This window comes from Schistocerca cancellata, chromosome 7, assembly GCF_023864275.1.
Source record: "Schistocerca cancellata isolate TAMUIC-IGC-003103 chromosome 7, iqSchCanc2.1, whole genome shotgun sequence".
NCBI classification, from domain to species: domain Eukaryota; kingdom Metazoa; phylum Arthropoda; class Insecta; order Orthoptera; family Acrididae; genus Schistocerca; species Schistocerca cancellata.
Window position 1 is genome coordinate 394,233,398 of NC_064632.1, and position 22,545 is coordinate 394,255,942.

Here is a 22,545-nt window from a genome sequence, read left to right on the forward strand (position 1 = left end):
TCATAGTTCATAAATATATGGCTTCCATGATGGTTTGCCATAAATTCTCCATCAGTGTTATATACACAATTAATATGCTACATGGTAATTCAGAAATGTTTAATCAGTCAACAAAGTGACAATTATTCCAGTATAGCTGGTTTTGGTCACCACATAAATTATTTTTGGATTATATAATGGCCATAGAAGTATATTAACAAATTACTCCATTTCCAACAATATTCTATGTGAAAACTTATGGTTAAATGAATCTTTCCCTCTGTAACTAACAAGGGGAACCAACCATAAGTCATTCTCTGTAACAGTCAAAACTTCACAGGGTTAAAATAAAGGGAAACATATTTTGGCTTATGAGTCAACACCTAATAGTTTCAAAAAATATGTTGGCTTAAGTTTCAACATGACCAACAATCTGCTTGCACAGTATCATAACAAGTGCGTAAGTAGGGCATTTATCAGACTATTTTTTCAAATTTTTGGGCTCTGTGTTCATATCCAACTGTATGCTTTTTTATCACAGAAATAGATGGCATCAGTATTTTTGTGGCATCATGAAGCACAGTGGGTTATTAAGAAAAGAAATAGGCATTTAAAATATTATTAAAAATAGTTTATTGACATTAATGGAAAACAAAAAACATATAAATTCTATAAAGAATGTTCAAATGGAAAAGTACAAAATGTTGTAAGAACCAAATCAGCTGAAATATTTGTATGCTTCTTTGGGATAATATAGTGAGACACCTTGGAACAAACCAGAGTCAAAGCAGGGCAGCATGCAATAAAAGAAAGCATCATCATATCCCCCCTAAAAGATTCAAAGCTGTGCCCTCAGCATGAAGCTGATGCTCAGCATGTTTCTCAATGTCTGAGGTCCAATACTCATCGAATACCTTGAGCATGGATAAACCATTGACAGTGACTCTGAGACAGTCCATAGCCTATGGACATCCATTAAGAGAAAATGGCCTGCGCTGCCCATGGAAGGACAGATTCTGCTCCATGATAACATGTGTCCAAACTTCTCCAATGTCACACAAAGTGTAATGGCCAAGTTCCAGTGGGAACTGCATAAGCATCCATCCTACAGCCCAGACATGTTGTCTGGTGATGACAACATGTTTGGTCCACTAAAAAAATATGGCAAAGGGAATTGCTTCAACTTGGATGACAAACTGAAGGACACAGTGAAGGACAGGCTCTTGTCAGAACCAGAGGAATTCTAGGAACAGTAAATCCTTCAGCTTGTGAAACAGTGGAATAGTGGTGCTCAAGCCTCTAGTGATTACTTTTGAATAAAGGCTTCAGTTATGCTCACAGTGTTGTTTTGTAGCTTTTCTCTTGAACAGCACTCATCATATTTAAATTTCCTTATATGATGGATGTTTAGCAATAAAAACATGCTTCAACATATTTGTCAAAGGTAAGGCAGTTTTGCCAACCTGCAATGTGTACTTTTATTGACAAGTGAAGAATTACATTTTCTGATTGCAGAAGTGTCCCTTTCCTATCACACAGCAAAGGAAAATCATAAGTAGAAGTGATTTAATTAAAATACACAACTTGATCATCAACTGCAGGCTCCAAGTTTGGAGCAAATGCTTCAGTATGCATAGTCTGGCATGAAATTATCACCAGATCATTAGGTACTTAACAACATTAATGAGGCTGCTTTACCTGATGATATTCACACTAAAAAATGTGACTGTGGCATATGTGCTTTCACATGTTGCTTGAGGTATTCTGAATTTTATGCTCTGAAAGGTTTTATGATAGATATTACCCTGCTATATGCATTGGTTCTCTTGAAGTGTGAAAGTAAAAAATTAAAGCAAAGATCAAAGCACTAGAATTTATATGTTTTTCACTTACATTTATTGATACATTGATACAACATATGTGATGATAAAATCTATTCTTAATAATATTTGAAATGTTTATTTCTTTTGTCAATAATTCCATTGTATTTCATGTCACAAAAACTGTTGAAGACACATGCTTCTGCAACAACAAATGACTATTAAAAAAAAGAAAAAATGTGTGTATGTGTGTGTGTGTGTGGGGGGGGGGGGGGGGGGCACCAAAACTTTGAAACCACGCTCTAAACCCCCACACTACAAATAAGCACTTGGTCTCTCACTGCACATGCAGTTATTTTCTCTGAAACTATTGGGTGTTGGCACTCATGCCAAGATAAGTGTCCCTTTATATTTTCATCCTGTGAAATTTTGAGTGTGTCAGAGAGTGATTTATGGATGGTTCCCCTTGTAAGTGTACAGTGCCTTTTTCTGAGGGGTGCTAGTTTCACAAGATATGCAGGACAGCTTCTATGAAGTTTGGGAAGTGGGAGACATGTAATGGTAAATATAAACCTATGAAATTGGTTTTCCAGCTCACTGTTTAAATTTGTCAAGAAGTGTCAAAATTATTATATGCAAAATAACATGCAAAAAATATACTGCTATGACTAATAAGATTAGTAGATGGTTGCTATGGCTAATAAGATTAGAAGATGGTAGCTGAGACAAATGAAACTGGTTATATAGTACAATAATTATTTATTTTTTTGATTGAATAAACATTAAATAAATTATAGCAAACCTCTCCACTGCAACATAAGGTTGTGTGTTATATACCCTCAGTTTTCAATGGTTATGCATCTCCGATATGCATCTAACCATCAAATGTAATTTTTGGATCAGTGCGCCATAGTTACTCCTTTTCAGTGAATTAGATAAATTTCATCAAACACCTGTCAGTACCTTTGAATGGAAACGATTAAATTTCCATGCTACAAAATAATACCACTTACACTGGGCACACTTTGAGATGAGATTCACTCATTGAATACTGAAAACCCATTGAACACTTTGGCAGAAGCTATGGAACAATGCTGGAGGCCAAGCATTTGAACATTTCGATTAGGCATAAACTGAAATATTTAGGTTAACCAGGAAGGTTCACATGTAGGTACATAAATGAATATTCTATGACATTTTTGTGCTGCACCCTGGAGTTTCTGAAACAATTATACTTCAAATATAAATTGAAATATGTAGTTCTTCCAGAAATATTGCCACGCCTTTACAGACACACTGTGACTTGCCAAGACAGACTAGAAAGATATATACTGTGGCATCTCTTCCCGTGACATCAACAAACTGTTAAGTTGTCAATAAATGTAGTCCAAGCCCAGTAAAACTGAATCACAGCCTCTGCCAATGCGTCCAGTACCTCATGTTAAACCCTGAGATGAGAGATTTCCTACTCAAAATGCTGCCCTTATGAACCAAAATAGTATTCCGTTGTCTACTCAATCTACCCAGTATCTTACACCTATATACCAACCCTCCTCCCAGTGCTGCACCATACAGGTCATTCTCCTATGGATGAATCAGGTGCATGACGTAGTTCGAACACCCGCCTACAACCTTCTTCCTTAGTGGAATCACAGGCATTTCCAATCCTATGATGTAGGGTCACATATTAAACTGTGCTGCAGTTACTGTTTAGCATGCTGTGTAGAAATGGAAAACAACCAACTGCCCACTCTCATACTGTCATTAGCTGCAATCTTGGCCACCCAACAAAGTAATTAAATGTAAGTGGACAGACAAAAAAGCATACTCACCAAGCGGTGGCAGGAGAACATACACATAAAAGATGGTTATACTTGTGCAAGCTTTTGGAACTAGTGGTTCCTTCTGGCAGAAGAGTTGAAGGGGAAGGAAGAGAGGTGAAGGGAAAGGGGTAGATTTCAGAAAAATCATTCAGAACAGCAGGTAAGGGGACACTTACCAGATGGGATGAGAAGGAAAGACTGTTTGTTGGGGACTGCTCCGGACAATAGTTGAAAATCTGAGAGCTTAAAGGTGTAATACAGGGTAATCTGTAAGACAGAGATTACTCTAAAACGTTGTGCATAAGTTAATAAGAGAGAAAAGCTAAGTTCATTGTAAATTACAGAGGTAGGAGGTGGAAAGTGAAAAAAAGACAGGTCAGAAAATGAAACATGCACAAAACTAAAATGGAGTGAAGAAAGGAACAGCTGAGTCAGAAGAAATTAATGTAAATTAAGGCCAGGTAAGTGATGAGAAACAAGGAGATGTTATAGCACTAGTTGCAGCTGTGGAGAACTGGTGTCTGGAGCAGAATCCAGATGGTGCATTTTGTTAAACAGGCACTGAGGTCATGACTGTCAATGTTGTAGAGCAACAGAATATTGTGTGTTGCCAGGGTACCCCCTCTCCTTATGCCCATTCATTCTAAATGATAACTTTGTGGGAGTTATGCTGATGTAAAAGGTCAAACAGTGTTTACATAATAGCTGGTATATGACGTGATATTTCACAGTTGGCTCTCCATTTGATATTATGTGGTTTTCCAGTTACAGGGCTAGTATAGATGGTGGTATGACAGTGCATAGGGCAAGTTTTGCAGTTGGGACAGTCAGAGGGTTTGGAGCGATTGGGTAGAGAGATAGGTGCAAAAGGAGCGCAGGGTCTCAGAAAGATAGTGCGGTGATTGGGAGGGTGACAAAATGGCTCCTAACCCTGTGACTGTCCCCACTGCAAGATTTGCCCTATGCACCCTCATACTACCATCTATACCTGTCCTATAGCTGTCAAAACATGTACTATCAAAAGGAGAGCCACGTTTGAAACCACACATGTCAATACCCGCTATTATGTAAACACTGTTTGACCTTTTACATCAGCATAGTCCCACCAAGTTATCAGTTAGGATGAATGGGTATAGGGAGATAGGGAACACTTGCAACATGCAATATCCTGTTGCAGAGCATGCTCTACAACATGACAGTTGTGACCTCAGTGCCTGTTTCACAAATGCGTCATCTGGATTCTGTCCCCATACACCAGTTTCTCATAACTCCACAGCTAGAACTAGCGCTACAAAATGTCCTTGGTTCTCCCAAAACCGATCTGGCCTTAATATACATTAATTTCTTCTGTCTCAGCTATTTCTTTCTTCATTCCATTTTAGATTTCTACATCTTTCATTTTCTGACCTGCCTATTTTTCATCATCCCCCTCCCACATCTGTTATGTACAATGCACTTAGCTTTTCACTCTTATTAAATCATGCATGATGTTTTAGCAGTGATTTCTGTCCTGCATATTATTCTGTCCTCCACCTTTAAGCTCCCGCATTTTCAAATCTTGTCTGCTGCAGTCAGCAAAAACCAGTCTTTCCTTCTCATCCCATTTGATAAGTCTCCCCTGACCTGCAGTTTTGGGTGACTTTTCTGAAATCTACCTCTTTTCATAAACCTCTTCAGTCCTTTTCCTTCAGCACTCTTTATTTCCCCTCAACCTTTTGCCATAAGAAGGAGCCCCTCACTGCAAAAGATTGCATATGTGTAACCTTCTTTCATGCGTCCATATTGTGAGAAGGAAAGTTGCTACTCACCATACAGCAGAGATGCTGAGTCACAGTTAGGCAAAATAAAAAGACTGTCACAAACATAGCTTTTGGCCATTGAGGCCTTCATCAAAATTAGACGACAAAGACACACATACACACTCATGCAAATGCAACTCACACACACATGACTACAGTCCCAGGCATCTGAGGGCACACTTTTATGTGTGTCTTTTCCTGCTGCTGTTTGGTGAGTAGATTTTATCTATCTATCCAATTACATTACATTTTCAAAACCTGACAGCAAAGTAATTACAATTATGTGTGGGATCCACACATAATTGTATCTTAAACAGTTAAGTTAGTCATCACAGCCTCACAGCATACTCAGTCGTTCATGAACAAATAATCCCTTTAATGAGAGTTATGTTTTTAGTGCTACTTCTTCCTGATGAGATTCTGTATGAGACTGCGGTTGGGTGTAATTGTCAGACTGGTGTGCTGCTGCTGTTTTAGCGAACAACACATAATTATTCCATCAATAAAACATGGCAACTCTGATACCTTGCTCCATTTAGGGGTGTTGTTTGAGTATCAACAGCATTTCCTGTTGACATGATTGCAGTTTAAGACTTCCTAAAACTGCAGTTGTTATTTCTTGTCTCTTGCACATATAACAATATTGATTCCAGGAGATATAAATGTTATCAAGTCACAGTGACTCATGATAAACCTTGCTCCTGGTGGCTCACCTGTTCCCACCACCTAAGAGGTCAGAATGCCTTTATAAGTGGAGGCCAGGAACCCCCACTGACATATCATTCACAGAGTGAAGACTGTTGACATTATCCTTGTGACATGCTGCTAGAGCTTGGCTACCCTTCCCTTGAATGGGCTACAGATTCCTATACAGATTATTATTTGCTGTGCTCGTAATGACTTTCTGTGAACTTATAGATGCTCTAAAATTATTTTCTGCCAACAAGCTAGCTTTCTCATGTCAGCTCCAATTGTCCTTGGTTTTGTGCACTTTAATTTCTGAGGTTGTTTAATTGTGAATTAATAAAACTCGTATGTATTGGTATAGCGGAACCAAACAAATGTGTACAAAGCTATTATTGCTTACTTTGCCACCATAGTTGCTGACTTTGCTCTCACAGTTTCAAAAACTCAGGATATGTGCTTAATTTTGATACTCAGTTATGACACACAAGAGTGTCACAATTTTTGCAGAAATAACAGAACAGGAACAGAAATGTACTAACATGGTTTGGTGACAGCTCGAGGTGAAGCATAACATTTGAATTCAATAAAAAGCAAGGGCACTATGGACTAGGTCACAGATATGTAGAAAGAGTATACCAAGAAAATTGAAGTCAATTACATAAGACCAAGCACCAGCAAAACACGATCCAAACAAAGATTAATCCTCACTTGTTCTGAAGCAATGCTTGCTGACAACATTCTATGCAAGACTGTGGTCAAGTGTAAATGCCAAACCAGTGCATGCTAACTCTGTTACCACCCATCACTATAGCACTGCCACGTTTTGTGAATTCCCAAGTGTTTTTGTTATTTACATCTGTAAACTTCAGTTTATATTTGAATTATAATTGTTGAAGAGTTACTACAGATTACAGCAGAAAAGTGCATTTGTACCCTGATATGTCATAGAAAAAAATGCTTATTTAAAAGCTAATGATGTCTGTGTTGTTATGTACACCTACATGCCACTAGTCAGTCAGTTTCATGTGAGTGGTTGCCTTTCCTCATTTTTATTTATTGTTTACACCCAAGTACTTCTGTTTTATTCAGAGGTGTGGTATTTTTGACAGTGAAACACTCAAAAAAACGTCAGAATGATAGGAGTCAAACAGTAAATCACCAAGTGATTTTCAGAACTGGGCATTGATAATAAAATCACCTACTTATTCTAACTAATTTCATAGATCCCATCATAGAGGAGAATTGTTAGGGATGTGGAATGAGCCTGAAGTACTATAGGAGGAGGATGCTACCATTGTAACTGCTTTTGTATGCTACATTAAGAACTAACCATAATTAATATCTCAGTACTATGAGAAGGATAGTTGTTATTCCCCATATAGTGGAGAAGATGAACTGCAGATAGGCTCAACAAAACGACTGTCACAAAAGACTGTCACAAAATAAGCTTTCAGCCAACAAGGCCTTTGTCAAAAATAGACAACAGACACACACACACACACACAATCATGGAAACACAACTCACACACACATGACCACAGTCTCTGGCAGCTAAAGCCAGACTGCCTATCTGCGAATAAGCATCTCTTCTATATGGTGAATAGCGACTATCCTTTTCATAATAGTGTTACATTCCATCCTCTATTTTCATAATTAATAGCTGTTGATGTTGACACAAAAAGGCACTTCTTCTACCTTTATAGGCTGAAATGGTTGTAGATAAGTGCCTTAATTAGAAGAATATTTGAACTACTGTTACTCTACTATTGTACACAAATAAGTTGATCTTTACTGGTTAAAAAACACTCAGTTTATTTTATCCAACATTATTTCGATTTTTGAATCAGTTAATACCACGGATAATCTTATAAGATGAGCTGATAGGGAAGTATGTTCTTAATTTATTTTACAATTTATTCTTGCTTTTATTCCAAAATGGATAGTTGAAATCTGACTCTTAGACAGGTATGCAGAGCCTACATGAAAATAATTTCATACCTTACGTTATGGTCAACTGTATTATGTTTCAAATAAATCTGATTTGTATTAACAGCTGGAAATGGCATTCAAAAGTAAATGTAGTGATGTGGACATATAAGAACATCAACTAGGCCTATAATGAAAATAAAATTAGAAGCTACTTTGGTTATCACGTTAATGCAATATTCTAAGTAATTGTTTCTGCAAAATAAATAAGGGTTCCCACAGCAGAAACACAGGAAATCATTTTAGAAGATAAAGAGTCTCTTATGAGTTTGTCATCAACAAGATGTTACACCTAATAATGTACAACATACACTCAACTGTACTTGTACTGATTTGTCAACACACTCATTCACTTTATCATTCAACTGGATATCACAAAATTACACATTTGAAGTGTCATTTTCTATGTAGCTATTGATCTCTGTTTGTAGGTAATAGAGCTGACAGTTATTGACCTGTAATAGAATACTATGGGTTTCTGCTGGATTACTAATTTAATTTTTATGGTATTAACCAGTTGTTAACCTGTTCAACAACTTCACTGCCTATGTCTGACATAGTTAATGTTGCACCTGTGATCCATGTGTTCATATCATGAATTCAGTTATATCGCCAAAAGCAGTGGGTCAAGCACAAACTTTCAGGGATGTCAAGTGTCAAGAATCCCAATTAAGATTCTATTCTCATTTTGATATCATGGTCTGTTACTAAAACCCTCTGTTGTCTGTTGCACGGTTATGACCTGAAGCATGGAAGGGAATCAAATATACCAGAATAGCACAGTAATAATATAGGGCATTCTATAGAATCATAATTATTTTATTTGTTGAAATTAAATGTGAGCCTTTATCTGCTCATTGTTTGAAAGCATAACAAGCCTTTATCTGAACTGGGCCCTTAGCACTGAGAATGAAAGATATTTGTATTTTACCATACATTAACCTAATACTTTTAGTAGCTCTTTCACACTTTCATGCTTCAAAATTACACTTAGCCGTTGAAAAGAACACTCATCTTTTCACAGATGGTATCACATTAATCTTCTGCACAGAGTGAGTGCAAGTCTATGATAAGGAAATCTTTGTGTCTTATGGATAAAATTGGCAAAGTCTAAACTTTATGCATGAAAATGTGTAAGTTATTATAATTGTTTTTGCTAATAACTATGAATTAAGATTTTTTTCCATCTGGTTCAGGTTATTTGGTGCCAGAACACTAATAAACATGCATTATATATACAAAGTACTTACTCAATGTCCCATATGATACATGTTCCATCAGTACAAGAACTGACAGCCTCCTTGTTAGAATTAGAAATGGAGACTGAAGATACAGCCCCTCTGTGTTCTCTTAAACTAGCTAGGAGCTTCTGATAACTTGTTTTCATCTCCCATATACGTATCTAATTGGAAAGAAAAGTAAGATTTAACTGAAATTATTACTTTGCAAAAACAGACATAATGTCTGATGGGATACCGCAATCACTGGTTATACAATGTTACTTATAATCTGTCTTGATTGCAAAAATGTTTATTTACATGACTGGTTTTGGTTCCTCTAGAACCATCTTCAGATCTGAAACGATAATGATACTGATTTACTATTTCACAAATGCAAACCTTTTTTTTTATCCTGTCTGATCAACATCAAATGTACCAGAATGTACCTACAATTTTGGTTACAGTAGTAACCTGTCCACACACAACAACCTTCACATGCTGTGTCACATAAAATTGGTTGGCAGAATGCACATAATTGATATTAAGTATAAAATTATTATCGACAGGTGGCGTCTGGTACATTTGTTACATTACATATTGCACATACAGTATTAAGTAGATTTTCTAATTTACTTTTATCTCTAAAATATATAATTAAAATCTGTAGTTGTCAAGGTTAAAATCTGTACTTGTCAAGATTAAAATAAACAGCAAAATTGTCATTTTTATACTATCTAAAACAAAAGACGATTTCTGTACTCATGGCACTGGTGTAGACTGGCTTTCCTCCATAGTCTGCTTCTATGGTTCCCGCTATTTTGGTGTTGTGCTCCGATGGACATCAGACGAATGTATGGCTTGCAGCATAAAATCGAAATAGCAGGAACCACAGAAGCAGACCAAGGAGGAAAACAAGTCTACACCAGTGCCATGGATATAAAAATCGCCCTTTGTTTTAGATAGCATAAAAATGATAATTTTGTGGTATATTTTAATCTTGACAAGTACAGATTTTTAACCTTGACAACTACGGATTTTAATTATGTATTTTAGAGATAAAAGTAAATTAGAAAAATCTACTTAATACAGTATGTACATACGTAACGTAACAAATGTACCAGACACCACCTGTCGATGATAGTTTTGTAATTAATATAAATATCGTGCATTCTGCCAACCAATTTTATGTGACGCAGCATGTGAAGGTTGCTGTGTGTGGCCTGGATATGATTTCAGCAACTGCTCCTATACTAAAATTTTACAGTCCTAATTTCTAATTTATTTTTACTCCATTCTCCTTTTTTTACATTCTTCTGAGTAGCAATGAGTATTGGTACTGGGTTCCCACAGATGTCTGTTCTATTTGCCTCTGTATTCACATTTGTGTACCCTCAGTTTTGGCTGCATGTGCTTACAAGTCGTCTGTTATGCATGTTTACTTTGATCACCTAGTACAGCTTTGTTATGATATGAATAAATAAAAAGATCATTGCACACATTAATCCTATCGAGTAACTTACAACCTCAGTCTCTTCAAGGTTTCTCAAAGTCTTTTAAAACACACATAAAAAAAAAGTTTTCCATCACCTTGGCTCTGAGAGTTCTGGAACCTGTACAGAAAGTTGCATAGAGATTAACGTAAACATCATTTCTACCCTTTTTATTATCATGAAAACCACACATTGCATGTTGTACCACTATACAATGAGACCTTCATAGGTGGTGGTCCAGATTGCTGTACACACCGGTACTTCTAATACACAGTAGCATATCCTCTTGCATTGATGCATGCCTGTATTCGTCATGGCATACATTCCACACGTTCATCAAGGCACTGTTGGTCTGGATTGTCCCACTCCTCAATTTGGCGTAGATCCCTCATAGTGGTTGGTGGGCCATGTAGTCCATAAACACCCTTTTTCAATCTATCCCAGACATGTTTGATAGGTTTCATGTCTGGAGAACATGCTGGCCACTCTAGTCAAGTGATTTCGTTATTGTGAAGGAAGTCATTCACAAGATGTGCATGATGGGGGCGCAAATTGTTGTCCATTAAGACGAATGCCTCACTAATATGTTGCCGATATGTTTGCACTATTGGTCGGAGGATGGCATTCACATATCGTAGAGCCATTACAGTGCCTTCCATGACCACCAGCTGCATATGTCAGCCCCACATAATGCCACCCCAAAACAGCAGGGAACCTCCACCTTGCTGCATTCACTGGACAGTGTGTCTAAGGCATTCAGCCTGACCAGGTTGCCTCCAAACACATCTCTGACAATTGTCTGGTTGAAGATATATGTGACACTCATCAGTGAAGAGAACATGATACCAATCCTGAGCAGTCCATTGGGCATGTTGACTTTGTCTGTACCACACTGCATGGTGTCGTGGTTGCAAAGATAGACCTCGCCATTGACATCGGGTGTGAAGTTGCAAGTTGTGGAGCCTATTACACACAGTTTGAGTCATAACACAATGTCCTGAGGCTGCACAAAAAGCATTATTCAACATGGTGGCATTGCTATCAGGGTTCCTCCGAGCTATAATTGGTAGGTAGTGGCCATCCACTGCAGTAGTAGCCCTTGAGTGGCCTGAGCGAGGCATGTCATCGACAGTTCCTGTCTCTTTGTATCTCCTCTATGTCTGAACAACATCGCTTTGGTTCACTCCGAGATGCCTGAGCACTTCCCATGTTCAGAACCTTTTCCTGGCACAAAGTAACAATGCAGATGTGATCAAACCACGGTATTGGCTGTCTAGGCTTGGTTGAACTTCAGACAACATGAGCCATGTACCTCCTTCCTGGTGGAATTACTGGCATTGATTGGCCGTCGGATCCCCTCCCATCTAATAGGTGCTGCTCATGCATGGTTGTTTACATCTTTGGGTGGGTTTAGTGACATCTCTGAACAGTCAAAGGGACTGTGTCTGTGATACAATACCGACAAGCAACGCCTATCTTCAGGAGTTCTGGGAACCAGGGTTATGCAAAACTTTTTTTGATGTGTATAAATGATAAAAGGAACACACAAACCACTGACGGTTTTTGTGTTGCTTTTTGACAGGTAGGATGCTAATGATATTGATGCTGAGTGTCCAAAAATTCACAAGCAACAAGATCTTTTTGTCAGCTTTTAAATACTATGTGATATGAATAAATGTAATCATATGACACATTATTCTGCTGATGATGGCAGAATAAAACACCATTCCAAACTATATGAGTAACCAAGTTTCACAAAGACTTAATATTAGTTAGAGACCAAATATACCAATTTTAAAGCTATCTTGGCATTGCACACAGCTTTAATCTACAACTGATATTTTTGAGAACAAGCATCATCAAGAAACAACAACTTCTTGAAGAGTAATGTATTTCATTTTATTATGCAAAAGGCAATACTAGAACATGTTAGTTTATCCTCATTTACATTAACATTTCACTGTACACAAAAATTTAACTTTCAGTTCTTCATTACATTTCTTGTTAATAAGAATATAGTCTCCTGAAGAGAAGCAGAGGATGTAATCACTAAACTAAACTCTAAGACAAAAATAAAAAACAATGCACCACACAGAAATTATCTGGATGGGAAGGAAATAGGTAGATGTGATGTACATGTACAGCCAAACAAATGATTACAGTTTCAGAAAAAAATGGATGATTTATTCAAGAGAAGGAATTTCACAAACTAAGTATGTCAGTAATGTGTTGGTCCTTCTCTGGACCTTATGCAAGCAGCTATTCAACTTGACATCAGTTAACAGAGTTGTTGGATGTCCTTCTGAGGGATGTTGTGCCAAATTCTGTCCAATTTGTACATCAGTTTGGAAAAATCTCGAACTGGTTGGAGGGGCCTGCCCATAATGCTCCAAACCTTCTCAATTGGAAAGAGATCTGGTGACCAAGCTGGCCAAGGCAGGAAATGGCAAGCATGAAGACAAGCAATAGGAAGCTTCGCCAAGGGTGGCCAGGCATTATCTTACTGAAATGTAAGCCCAGGATGGCTTGCCTTGGGAAAAAAAGAGCATAGAATATTGTCCATGTACTGCAGTGCTATAAGGGTGCCATGGATGACAACCAAAAGAGCCCAGCTATGAAATGAAGTGGCACCACAAATCAACACTCCTGCTTGTCAGGCTGTAAGGTGGACAACAGTCAGGTCGGTATCCCACCACTATCCAGGGCATCTCCATACATGTCTTCAGCCTGGAATCTCATTAAGTGGAGTGGGACTGTCTTCAGTAATGAGTCCTGCTTTGAACTGATCCCTGCTGAGTAGTGAAGACACATCTGGAGATGCCCTGGATAGTGGTGTGATACCAACTTGACTGTCACCTGCCATATGGCCCCACAACCTGGAATTTCACTGACTGGAGTAGAACTGTAATCAGTGATGACTCTTGCTTTGAACTGAGACCTGATGACCAGTGAAGACATATCTAGAGATGACCCAGACAATGGTAGGATACCAACCTAACTTTTGCCCACCATAAAGCTCAACAATGAGGAATAATGTTCTAAGGTGCCATTTCATTTCACAGCAGGATCCCTTTGGTTGTCATCCACGGCAACCATACAGCACAACGGTACATCAACAATATTCTGTGTCCGATTTTGTTGCCTAGCTGGGCTCACATTTCAGCAAAATAATGCACATCTGCACAAGGTGAGAATCCCATTTCTCTTTTCATCCTTGAAAAACCATACCTTGGCCAGCAAGGTCCCTGGATCTCTCTTCAATTGAGAATTTTTGAGGCATTATAAGCAGAGCCCTCCAATCATATTGGAAATTTGATGATCTAATGCACCAATTGAATGCAGTTTGGCATGGTATCCTTCAGGAGGACATCCAACAACTACATCAATCAATGCATAGCTAAATAACTTCCTGCATAAGATCCAGAGGTAGTTTGGCCTGGAAGCAATGGCAGTAGTCAATTGTGTTGTTGTTGCTGAGCTTACAAAACTAATAGGCCATGACAGTTAACCCTAATACATAGGTAAAATGTAGACTAAGACACTAGTAAGGTTGAATGAAGTGGAAAGAGAATCTGTACGGGTAATACCCAACACACTGTCACAATATAAATTGTGAAATGTAGTGATCTTGGTGTCTACTTCATCACTTGAGCAATTATCATCATTAATGCAGAGTTCAAGATGTGATTACTTGCATTGTAGCATGTGCTTAGTTCACACTGTTGACTACTCTCAACTTTTATCTCTTCTTGTGTTGCCCATTACATTTAATCTGCCTGAAACCAACTTCCTCCTCTCCTCTGTCAGTCACCAATTTCCTCTGTCATCTTCATACATTAACATAACATTTTTTTTTCATCTCACTTGCATACTCTGTGATACGTGTCATTCTTGTTTCTTTCCATCCTGTATTCTATTCTTCAATTTTCTTCTGTACCACTATCTATCTCTTTCTTCACGTCCCACTATTTTGTCCTGTCTTTGTCGCTTCTAAGATTCTATTTTCAGTTTCTCCTCCCTTTTTCTCTTACTAATAAACTACCCTTCTTGCTATTTTTAGCTTCTTAAGTTTCATAACCCAATCTGTTGTTGGGCTTAAATGGTTGATTTCCCTCTCATTCTGTGCCCCCAAAATAAATGTCTGCAATTCTTCCAATTACATCAGTTCATGTGCCACCTCTGTTATGTTTTGTATGTATTGTATTGTATGTTAACTGGGGACATAGAAACGATGGAGAGGCTTCATCCCTGCTGCAGCTGGAGTGGTCCACAACCCCACGACAACTACGGCAGTCCACTTCACCCCTCCGCCACCACACACTGAACCCAGGGTTATTGTGCGATTTGGCCCCCGGTGGACCCCCCCGGGATATCTCACACTAGATGAGTGTAACCCCTATGTTTGCATGGGAGAGTAAAGGTGGTGTACGCGTACATGGAGAACTTGTTTGCACAGCAATCGCCGACTTAGTGTAACTGAGGCATAATAAGGGGAACCAGCCCGCATTCGCCGAGGCAGATGGAAAACTGCCTAAAAACCATCCACAGACTGGCTGGTTCACCGGACCTCAACACAAATCCGTCGGGCAGATTCATGCTGGGGACCAGGCGCTCCTTCCCTCCTGGAAAGCTGTGCGTTAGACCACACGGCCAACCGGGCGGGCGTCACTGTTATGTTTACTGATTTGCATCCATTATGTAAGTTCAATTATTTTTTGTAAATATATCATTATATTATTTTGTATGTGTGTTGCTAGTGGGAAAGAAGGAAAACTGATAGATATTTTGACTTTGGTGAATAACAAGAAAACACATATGAATGTATCTCACTATGTATCTTCATTATATACATTGTTGATACAAACTTTTCAGAGTCCTTACATATGGAGCACAAAATTCTTTATCAAAAATGGACTAACAGATAGTATTGCTTATTCAATTTGTTCCTGTGATCAGCTACTTACCAATCCTTCTCCTCCACCACTGATTAGCTTAGAACCACATGCAGTGGTAGCCATCGCAGTTACACCCTTGGTATGAGTGTTGAGGATCTCAAACATCAGTTTTCCAGTTTTAAGTGTGAACCCTCTTATAATTCCATCATTCCATCCTGTTAAGAGAATGTATGAATATGTTTCTCAAAATTCTTCATAAATTGTCACTTATAAGAGCACCAGTATTACATTACTCAATGATAACTTAAGCCAGTTTTGCCCTGAGAATTCGTTCTTTTTTTTAAAAATGATTCACTGAAGCTGAATCATTGTATAATCATGAGAACTTGTATTTCTTTATTGTTTCTAACTATCAATAACTCTTTAAAAAACAGAACACAATTACATTTCACATGATCTGCAACTATATCTGTCACCTTTCTCCATCTGCTTCTGGTTGCCTCCAATTCACTTATCATATTCCATAGACCATTGCATTAATGATAATACTCATAATCTTCCCCACTCAGTGCAAAATACACACACACACACACACACAGACACACACACACACACACACACACACATATGGGCATGATTATTTCCATTTCAGAACTAAAGTAAAATATTGTAATTTATAAGTGGAGTATATAGCTCATTAATCAAGATAGTGCAAGATTATCAGTTAAATATTTTCCTGTAATGTATTTACATGCCTACTAAAACATGTCATGAGTTAAACTTCCTGACAAATTAAAACTGCATGCCAGGCTAGGACTTTGCCTTTCATGGACAATGCTCACATCAGTTGAGTTTCCAGATCAGAGTAGTTGTTTCTTACTCCTGTACTATTTCTTGTCTCATTCCAAATTGCTGAAGTCTCCTCCATGATGATATCTATGGAATACATAGATAAGTGAGTAATTTCCTGAACAGGGAATAGATAATTAAGTGCTTTATTTTTCAGATCTTTCCTTTCTAAGACTTTCTCCTCTCTTCCTCTGTCAAAACTAATGCTTCAAACAATGGAAACTTCAAGTAAAAATATCAACAATGCCATTCTGGCTTAAGCTGTTGGCGTTGACAGTCATGTGTGCATGAGGTGTACTTGCTTATGTGAATGAATGTTGTGTGTTTCTCTTCTTCTGAGAAGACCGTGGGCAAAAGCTATGGTATGTGTCTTAATTGTACAATATGTCTTTTCCTACATTAAAAATATCACTTCTCTCATTCTGAAATGTTCACAGGCATTCAGCCACTGACTTCATCTAAGTGGCTTGATATTTCAGCAAGATTACTTGTTGCCATCTTTAAGCAGTCCTCTGATTAACTGTAATCAACTGAGCATCATTAAATGTTCCCTCCCATTAATAATCTGGGCTTGTTGTAACCAAACATAGGTCTGCGGGTGAGATTTCTGTTCTTCCTAAGCAAGCAGAGGCCTAGTCTCCTTCAGCTTCATTGCACATTGGATTTGGCTATAGCTGTAACCATTTTTAACCCTTTGTAGGTGTTTCTACTCTGTTTTCAAACTCTCATGGTCAGAGAGCAGAACTGCAGAAGTGAAGGAATCCAGGCTACAGCTTGCAGAGACAGAAGAACCCATGGCAGTGGATATATATTTTCAAGTGTACATCTTTCCTACCTACCAACCTGAAAGCTTTGTTGGGATCTGTTATGGATAACATAACACTCCAGAGACCCAGAGTACATTTTAACCCAAGCCTGTGTCAGTAAATGTTATGTAGGTCAGACTATTGTACAATACTGTTGATTTATTGATCCATTTTCATCAACAGCTGCACAATGTGCAAGAAATATTTGGATCTTTTATGTTAATATTAACAGTTTTACATGTAATATACCTTTGTACATAATAACACACATTAATATATCAATTAATGATGAATACTTAAATTTATGTTGTCACGCTATATACAAAGAGATAATATACAAATGTTCTTCTGAATGAGACTACATTGGATTAACATAGAAAAATTTATTTTTGTAGGTATTCATTTACTGTGTAAAAACAGTGATCAACCAAGTACAACTTAAATTTAGATTTGAAGTGACCAATGTTTTGTGTGTGTTTAATGGTATCTGGTAAGGCACTTTATAGTGTGTGGTTCAAATGTCACACAGATAAAGAATAACCAAGAGAGTCAGCTGCCACAGTGTGCTGTGTTTCCAAAGGACATAGCATTTATTATGACAGCACCAAGTTGTCAAAACTGGACAACACATTCTGGGATAACATTTTAAAAAAGTCCTTAGACATTAAACTATGTGATTAAGTGATAAATAAACACAACAGTTACCAAGTAAGCCTTGGGATCCAGCCCTGAGTGTGCCTAAAGAACTATGACAGTCTGTTGGAAGATCCACTCATTTCACACTAACTGAAGAGCTCAGACCACCCCAGGTAAATGTGAATCCTTTACATCAGCAGTTCCTGACCAGCATGGTGGTGATGGTGGAGGTGGTGGCACAGACATTGAGGAGCACAGTTTGTGTCCTTAACATGCACTTCTATCTTCACCTTGCCAGTGGTGCCACACCTGGTTACTGTGCATCCAAGATCAGCAACTGGAGGAAAGGGGCATATAAGATGGTATCCAACAGAAGGCAGTCAGTCATTAGGACCACCTGAAGATGTCGAAAAGTCAGCTTGCCAAAATATCAAACAAGTTGTATGATGTTTTATGGGGGACCACAATCATGTAGAACTATTTTGTGTAAATTTCCATCAGTTGAATGTAAATTATAATTCATTTAGTTCATACAGTCATGATTTTGGCTTTATAGGTTGGTTTGTGGGATTAAAGGGACCAGATTGCTACGGTCATTGGTCCCTTGGCTTTATACCAATTTTCAAGTTCACATTAAAATATCACAAAGTGTCCAATATGCCAGCATGATATTCCATTGTCAAAGTAATATATTTGTCATATAAACCAGTCTGGATTATAGGACATGAGTACAGATCAAAAATACACAATATGACTGACAATGTGCACAGCAAACAAACACTAATATACCAGTTTGCATATATGATGGCCATTACAGTACTGTGACCTGCATTGTCACATCCACATATGCATGACGTCATTGCTGGGACAGTATATCTGGTTTTATAAATCAGTCTTTCAAACATACATAATACAGCTGACATTGTGCACAGAAAACAAATTTTTACATGATGTATTGAATATCTGGACCAATACAGTATTTTTTTATCTTTACTCATATCCTGTAATATGACAACTGGTTTATAAGACCAGACATGTAATTTCAATGATGACATGTCACGCAGGTATGTCATGCATTTTTTGGTACTATAGCTTCCACTTGAGTATGGCTATAAAGCCAAAATCATGACTGTGTTAAATAAATTAATAATAATTTACAGTGAAATGGCAAAAATTTCTTTCAAAAAACATTTGGATGATGCCACTCACCTGAATACCAGAAGATATTTCAAAATTATTACAACCAAGGAAAGTCTAAAATTACATACATTTCTGATATACAAAGAAATCTGTGGCACAGCCATGGGCACCCACATGGTACTCTCCTAAGCCAACCTTTTTATGGGCTATCCAGAGGAAACCTTCCTATCCTCCCAAAACACCAAACCTCTAGTCTGGCTCATGTTCATTGATGACATTTTCATGATCTGGACTCAGGGCCACGACACCATTTCTTTGTTCATTCAAAACCTCAACACCTTCTCTCCCATCCTCTTTATGTGGTCCTCCTCAATCCAGTGAGTTACTTTCCTAGATGTTCACCTCCTCCTCTTTGATGGCTCCATCCAGACCTCTGTCCACATTAAACACACAAATCACCATCTATATCTGCATTTTGACACCTGTCAACCCTTTCACATCAAAAAATCCCTCCCATACAGCTTGGCCTCCCAGGGACAACATGTCTGCAATGACAAAAACTGCCTTGCTCAATATGCTGAGGGTCTCATCAAGGCCCCCACAGGCAGGCAAAGTACCCCAGACCTAGTTCACAAACAGATCTCCTTTGTTATTTCCCTTCACTCCCCCAATCCTCCCACAACCCCCAAGAACCACATTACCCAGTACCACCCCAGATAGGAATAACTGAATCACATCCTTTGCCAGGGCCTTGATTACCTATTATCATGCCATGAAATGAGGGGTGTCCTACCCAAAATACTTCCCATCCCTCCTAAAGTGGTGTTCTGTCACCCACCAAAACTCCACAACACCCAAGTTCATTCCCATGACACCCTCAATCCCTACCCCCTACCACAAGGATCATATCCCTGTGGAAGTCCCCGGTGCAAACCCCACCCAATCTACCCACCCAGCAGTTCCTGTTCCAGTCCTATCACAGGTTTATCCTCCCCATCAGGAGCTGGGCCACCTGTGAAAGAAGCTATATCATTTACCAGCTCTGCTGCAAACATTGCACAGCTTTTTATATTGGTGTGGCTACTGACCAGCTGTCCACGAGGATGAACGGCCACCACCATACTGTGACCAAGACCAAAGTAGACCACCTGTGGCACAACATGCAGCTGAACATAACACACTTCATTTCAGTTGCTGTTTCACTACCTGAGTCATCTGGATCCTTCCCTCTACCACCAGCTTTTCTGAACCGTGCAGATGGGAGTTATCCTTACAACTCATTCTCTACTTGCATAATTATCCAAGCCTCAACATACGGTAACATACTGTTCTATCATCTCCCCCCAATTCTCATCTCCCACCCTGGTTGTTTGCAGCCCTCTGCCAATGCATCCATCTGTCTTTTCACACTCATCTCTTTTAGTCCTTTTTTTCCCCACCACCCTGCCCCACAGCCTCCTGATGCAGCACCTTTTGGCACTCTAGTCCCTGCACACTCAACCAGACAGCATTTGTCTCTCTCCCCACCCATACATTACTACCCCTTCCTCTTCCCCACCTTCTACTGATTGCTGATTGCATTCCAAGTGATAATTGCATTCTGGCCAAGATACTGGAACTGGCAGTCATATGTGCATATGCGCTTGTGTGTGTGAATGGTGTGTGTCTCTCTTTGACTGATGAAGGCTGTGGCCAAAGAGTTTATGTAAGTGTCTTTTAATTGTGCCTGTCTGCAACTTGATGTGTCTTCTTTATGGTAAGTAGCAGTCTGGTCTTTTCCTACACTGTTAATTACAATAAAGGAAATTCCAAAATGGAAACAATAAACAAACATTAGGAAAGGCTCAAAGTTTTAACCTCTCAGGAACATTCATAACAATGTTCCTACTGATGGAAAGTGAAAATGGGTGCAGTGCTGGCAGGGTATGAAAAGATGCACTAATGAAGTAGATGTATAAATTAAGTAGCTGTATAAATTAAGCATAAGAAATGAAATTGAACTTATTAATTGTCAATATGAGAAAATATCCGAAAACACTAATAAAACCCACATGAACTGAATTTTATCCATTGCTGTGGTTTTTGAAAGATTCATGGGTTTATCTCAACCCTGGTGTTGAGTTCCTTGATATTAATGTTATATAATAATGCCTTTGTGGACAATGTTAACAGTAATCTCAGATTTTTATCTGCATTGAAGTACTGTCTGAAAGGATTGGCATGAGTATTCAGTCTGATCTTGTTAAAGATTTCGAGGGGGTGGGAATACTGGCAACTTGCTTTAAATGTTCAGAAATGTAAAATTGTGCATTTGACAAAATGAACAGACCTAGTATCCTATGAACATAATACCAGTGAATCAAATGTAATCAGTAAAATCATACAAACATCTTAATGCAACACTTTGTATGGACATGAAATAGAATGAACACAAAATCTACATCTGCATCTACACTCTGCAAATGACAATGAGCTGAATGACAGAAGACACATCCCATTGTACCAGTTACTAGGGTTTTCTTCCTGTTCTATTCACATATGGAGCATGGGAAGAACGATTGTTTGAATGCCTCTGTGTGTGCAGTAATTATTCTAATCTTATCCTCACAATCCCTGAGTGAGAAATACATAGGGGGTTGTAATATATCCCTAGAGTAAACATTTAAAGCTGGTTCTAGAAACTTTGTTACTAGACTTTCTTGGGATAGTTTACATCTGTTTTCAGAAGTCTGCCATTTGTGTTCTTTCGGTATCTCTGTGACACCCTCCCATGGATCAAACAAACCTGTGACCATTCATGCTGCCCTTCTTTGTATAAGTTCAATATTCCCTGTTATTCCTCTCTAGTGTGGGTCTCACACACTTGAGTAATATTTTATGATATGTCGCACAAGTGATTTGTAAGCAATCTCTTTTGTAGACTGATTGCACTTGTCATATGTAAAGCTGGTAGCAAACTCCAGTTTATTGATAGACTAGTGGGAAAATGCAATCAGTCTACAATGGAGATTGGTTACAAATTACTCATGTGACCCATTGTAGAATATAGCTCAACTGTGTAGGACCTGTATCAGGTAGGATTGACAGAGGGATATTGACTGTATACATAGAAGGGCAACAAAAATGGTCAGAGTTATCCAACCTGCTGGAGAGTATTAGAAAGATGTTGAAGTAACTGAACTGACAGATTCTTGAAGATAAATGTAGACTATCCCAAGAAGCTTACTTACAGAGTTTCAAGAACTGGCTTTCAATGAAGACTCTAGGAATATGCTACAACCCTCAACATATAGTACCCATAGGAATCATGAGGACAAATTGAGACTAATTAAAACATCCACTGAGGGATTTAAAATATCAATCTTACCGCTCTCCACATGTGAATGGAACAGATACCCTATGCAGTGTGCATTGC

General features: G+C 38.4%; 1 protein-coding gene across 1 annotated transcript in view; it reads right to left on the reverse strand.

The window, feature by feature from the left end:
- Positions 1 to 22,545, reverse strand: part of LOC126092258 (cilia- and flagella-associated protein 52-like) — a 121,940-nt gene that overhangs the window by 20,094 nt on the left and 79,301 nt on the right. The window contains exons 9-10 of the mRNA XM_049907768.1: positions 15,769 to 15,914; positions 9,345 to 9,496 (exon numbers count right to left, since the gene is read on the reverse strand). Coding sequence (XP_049763725.1) covers positions 9,345 to 9,496; positions 15,769 to 15,914 — 298 coding nt within the window. The remainder of the gene's footprint in view (positions 1 to 9,344; positions 9,497 to 15,768; positions 15,915 to 22,545) is intronic.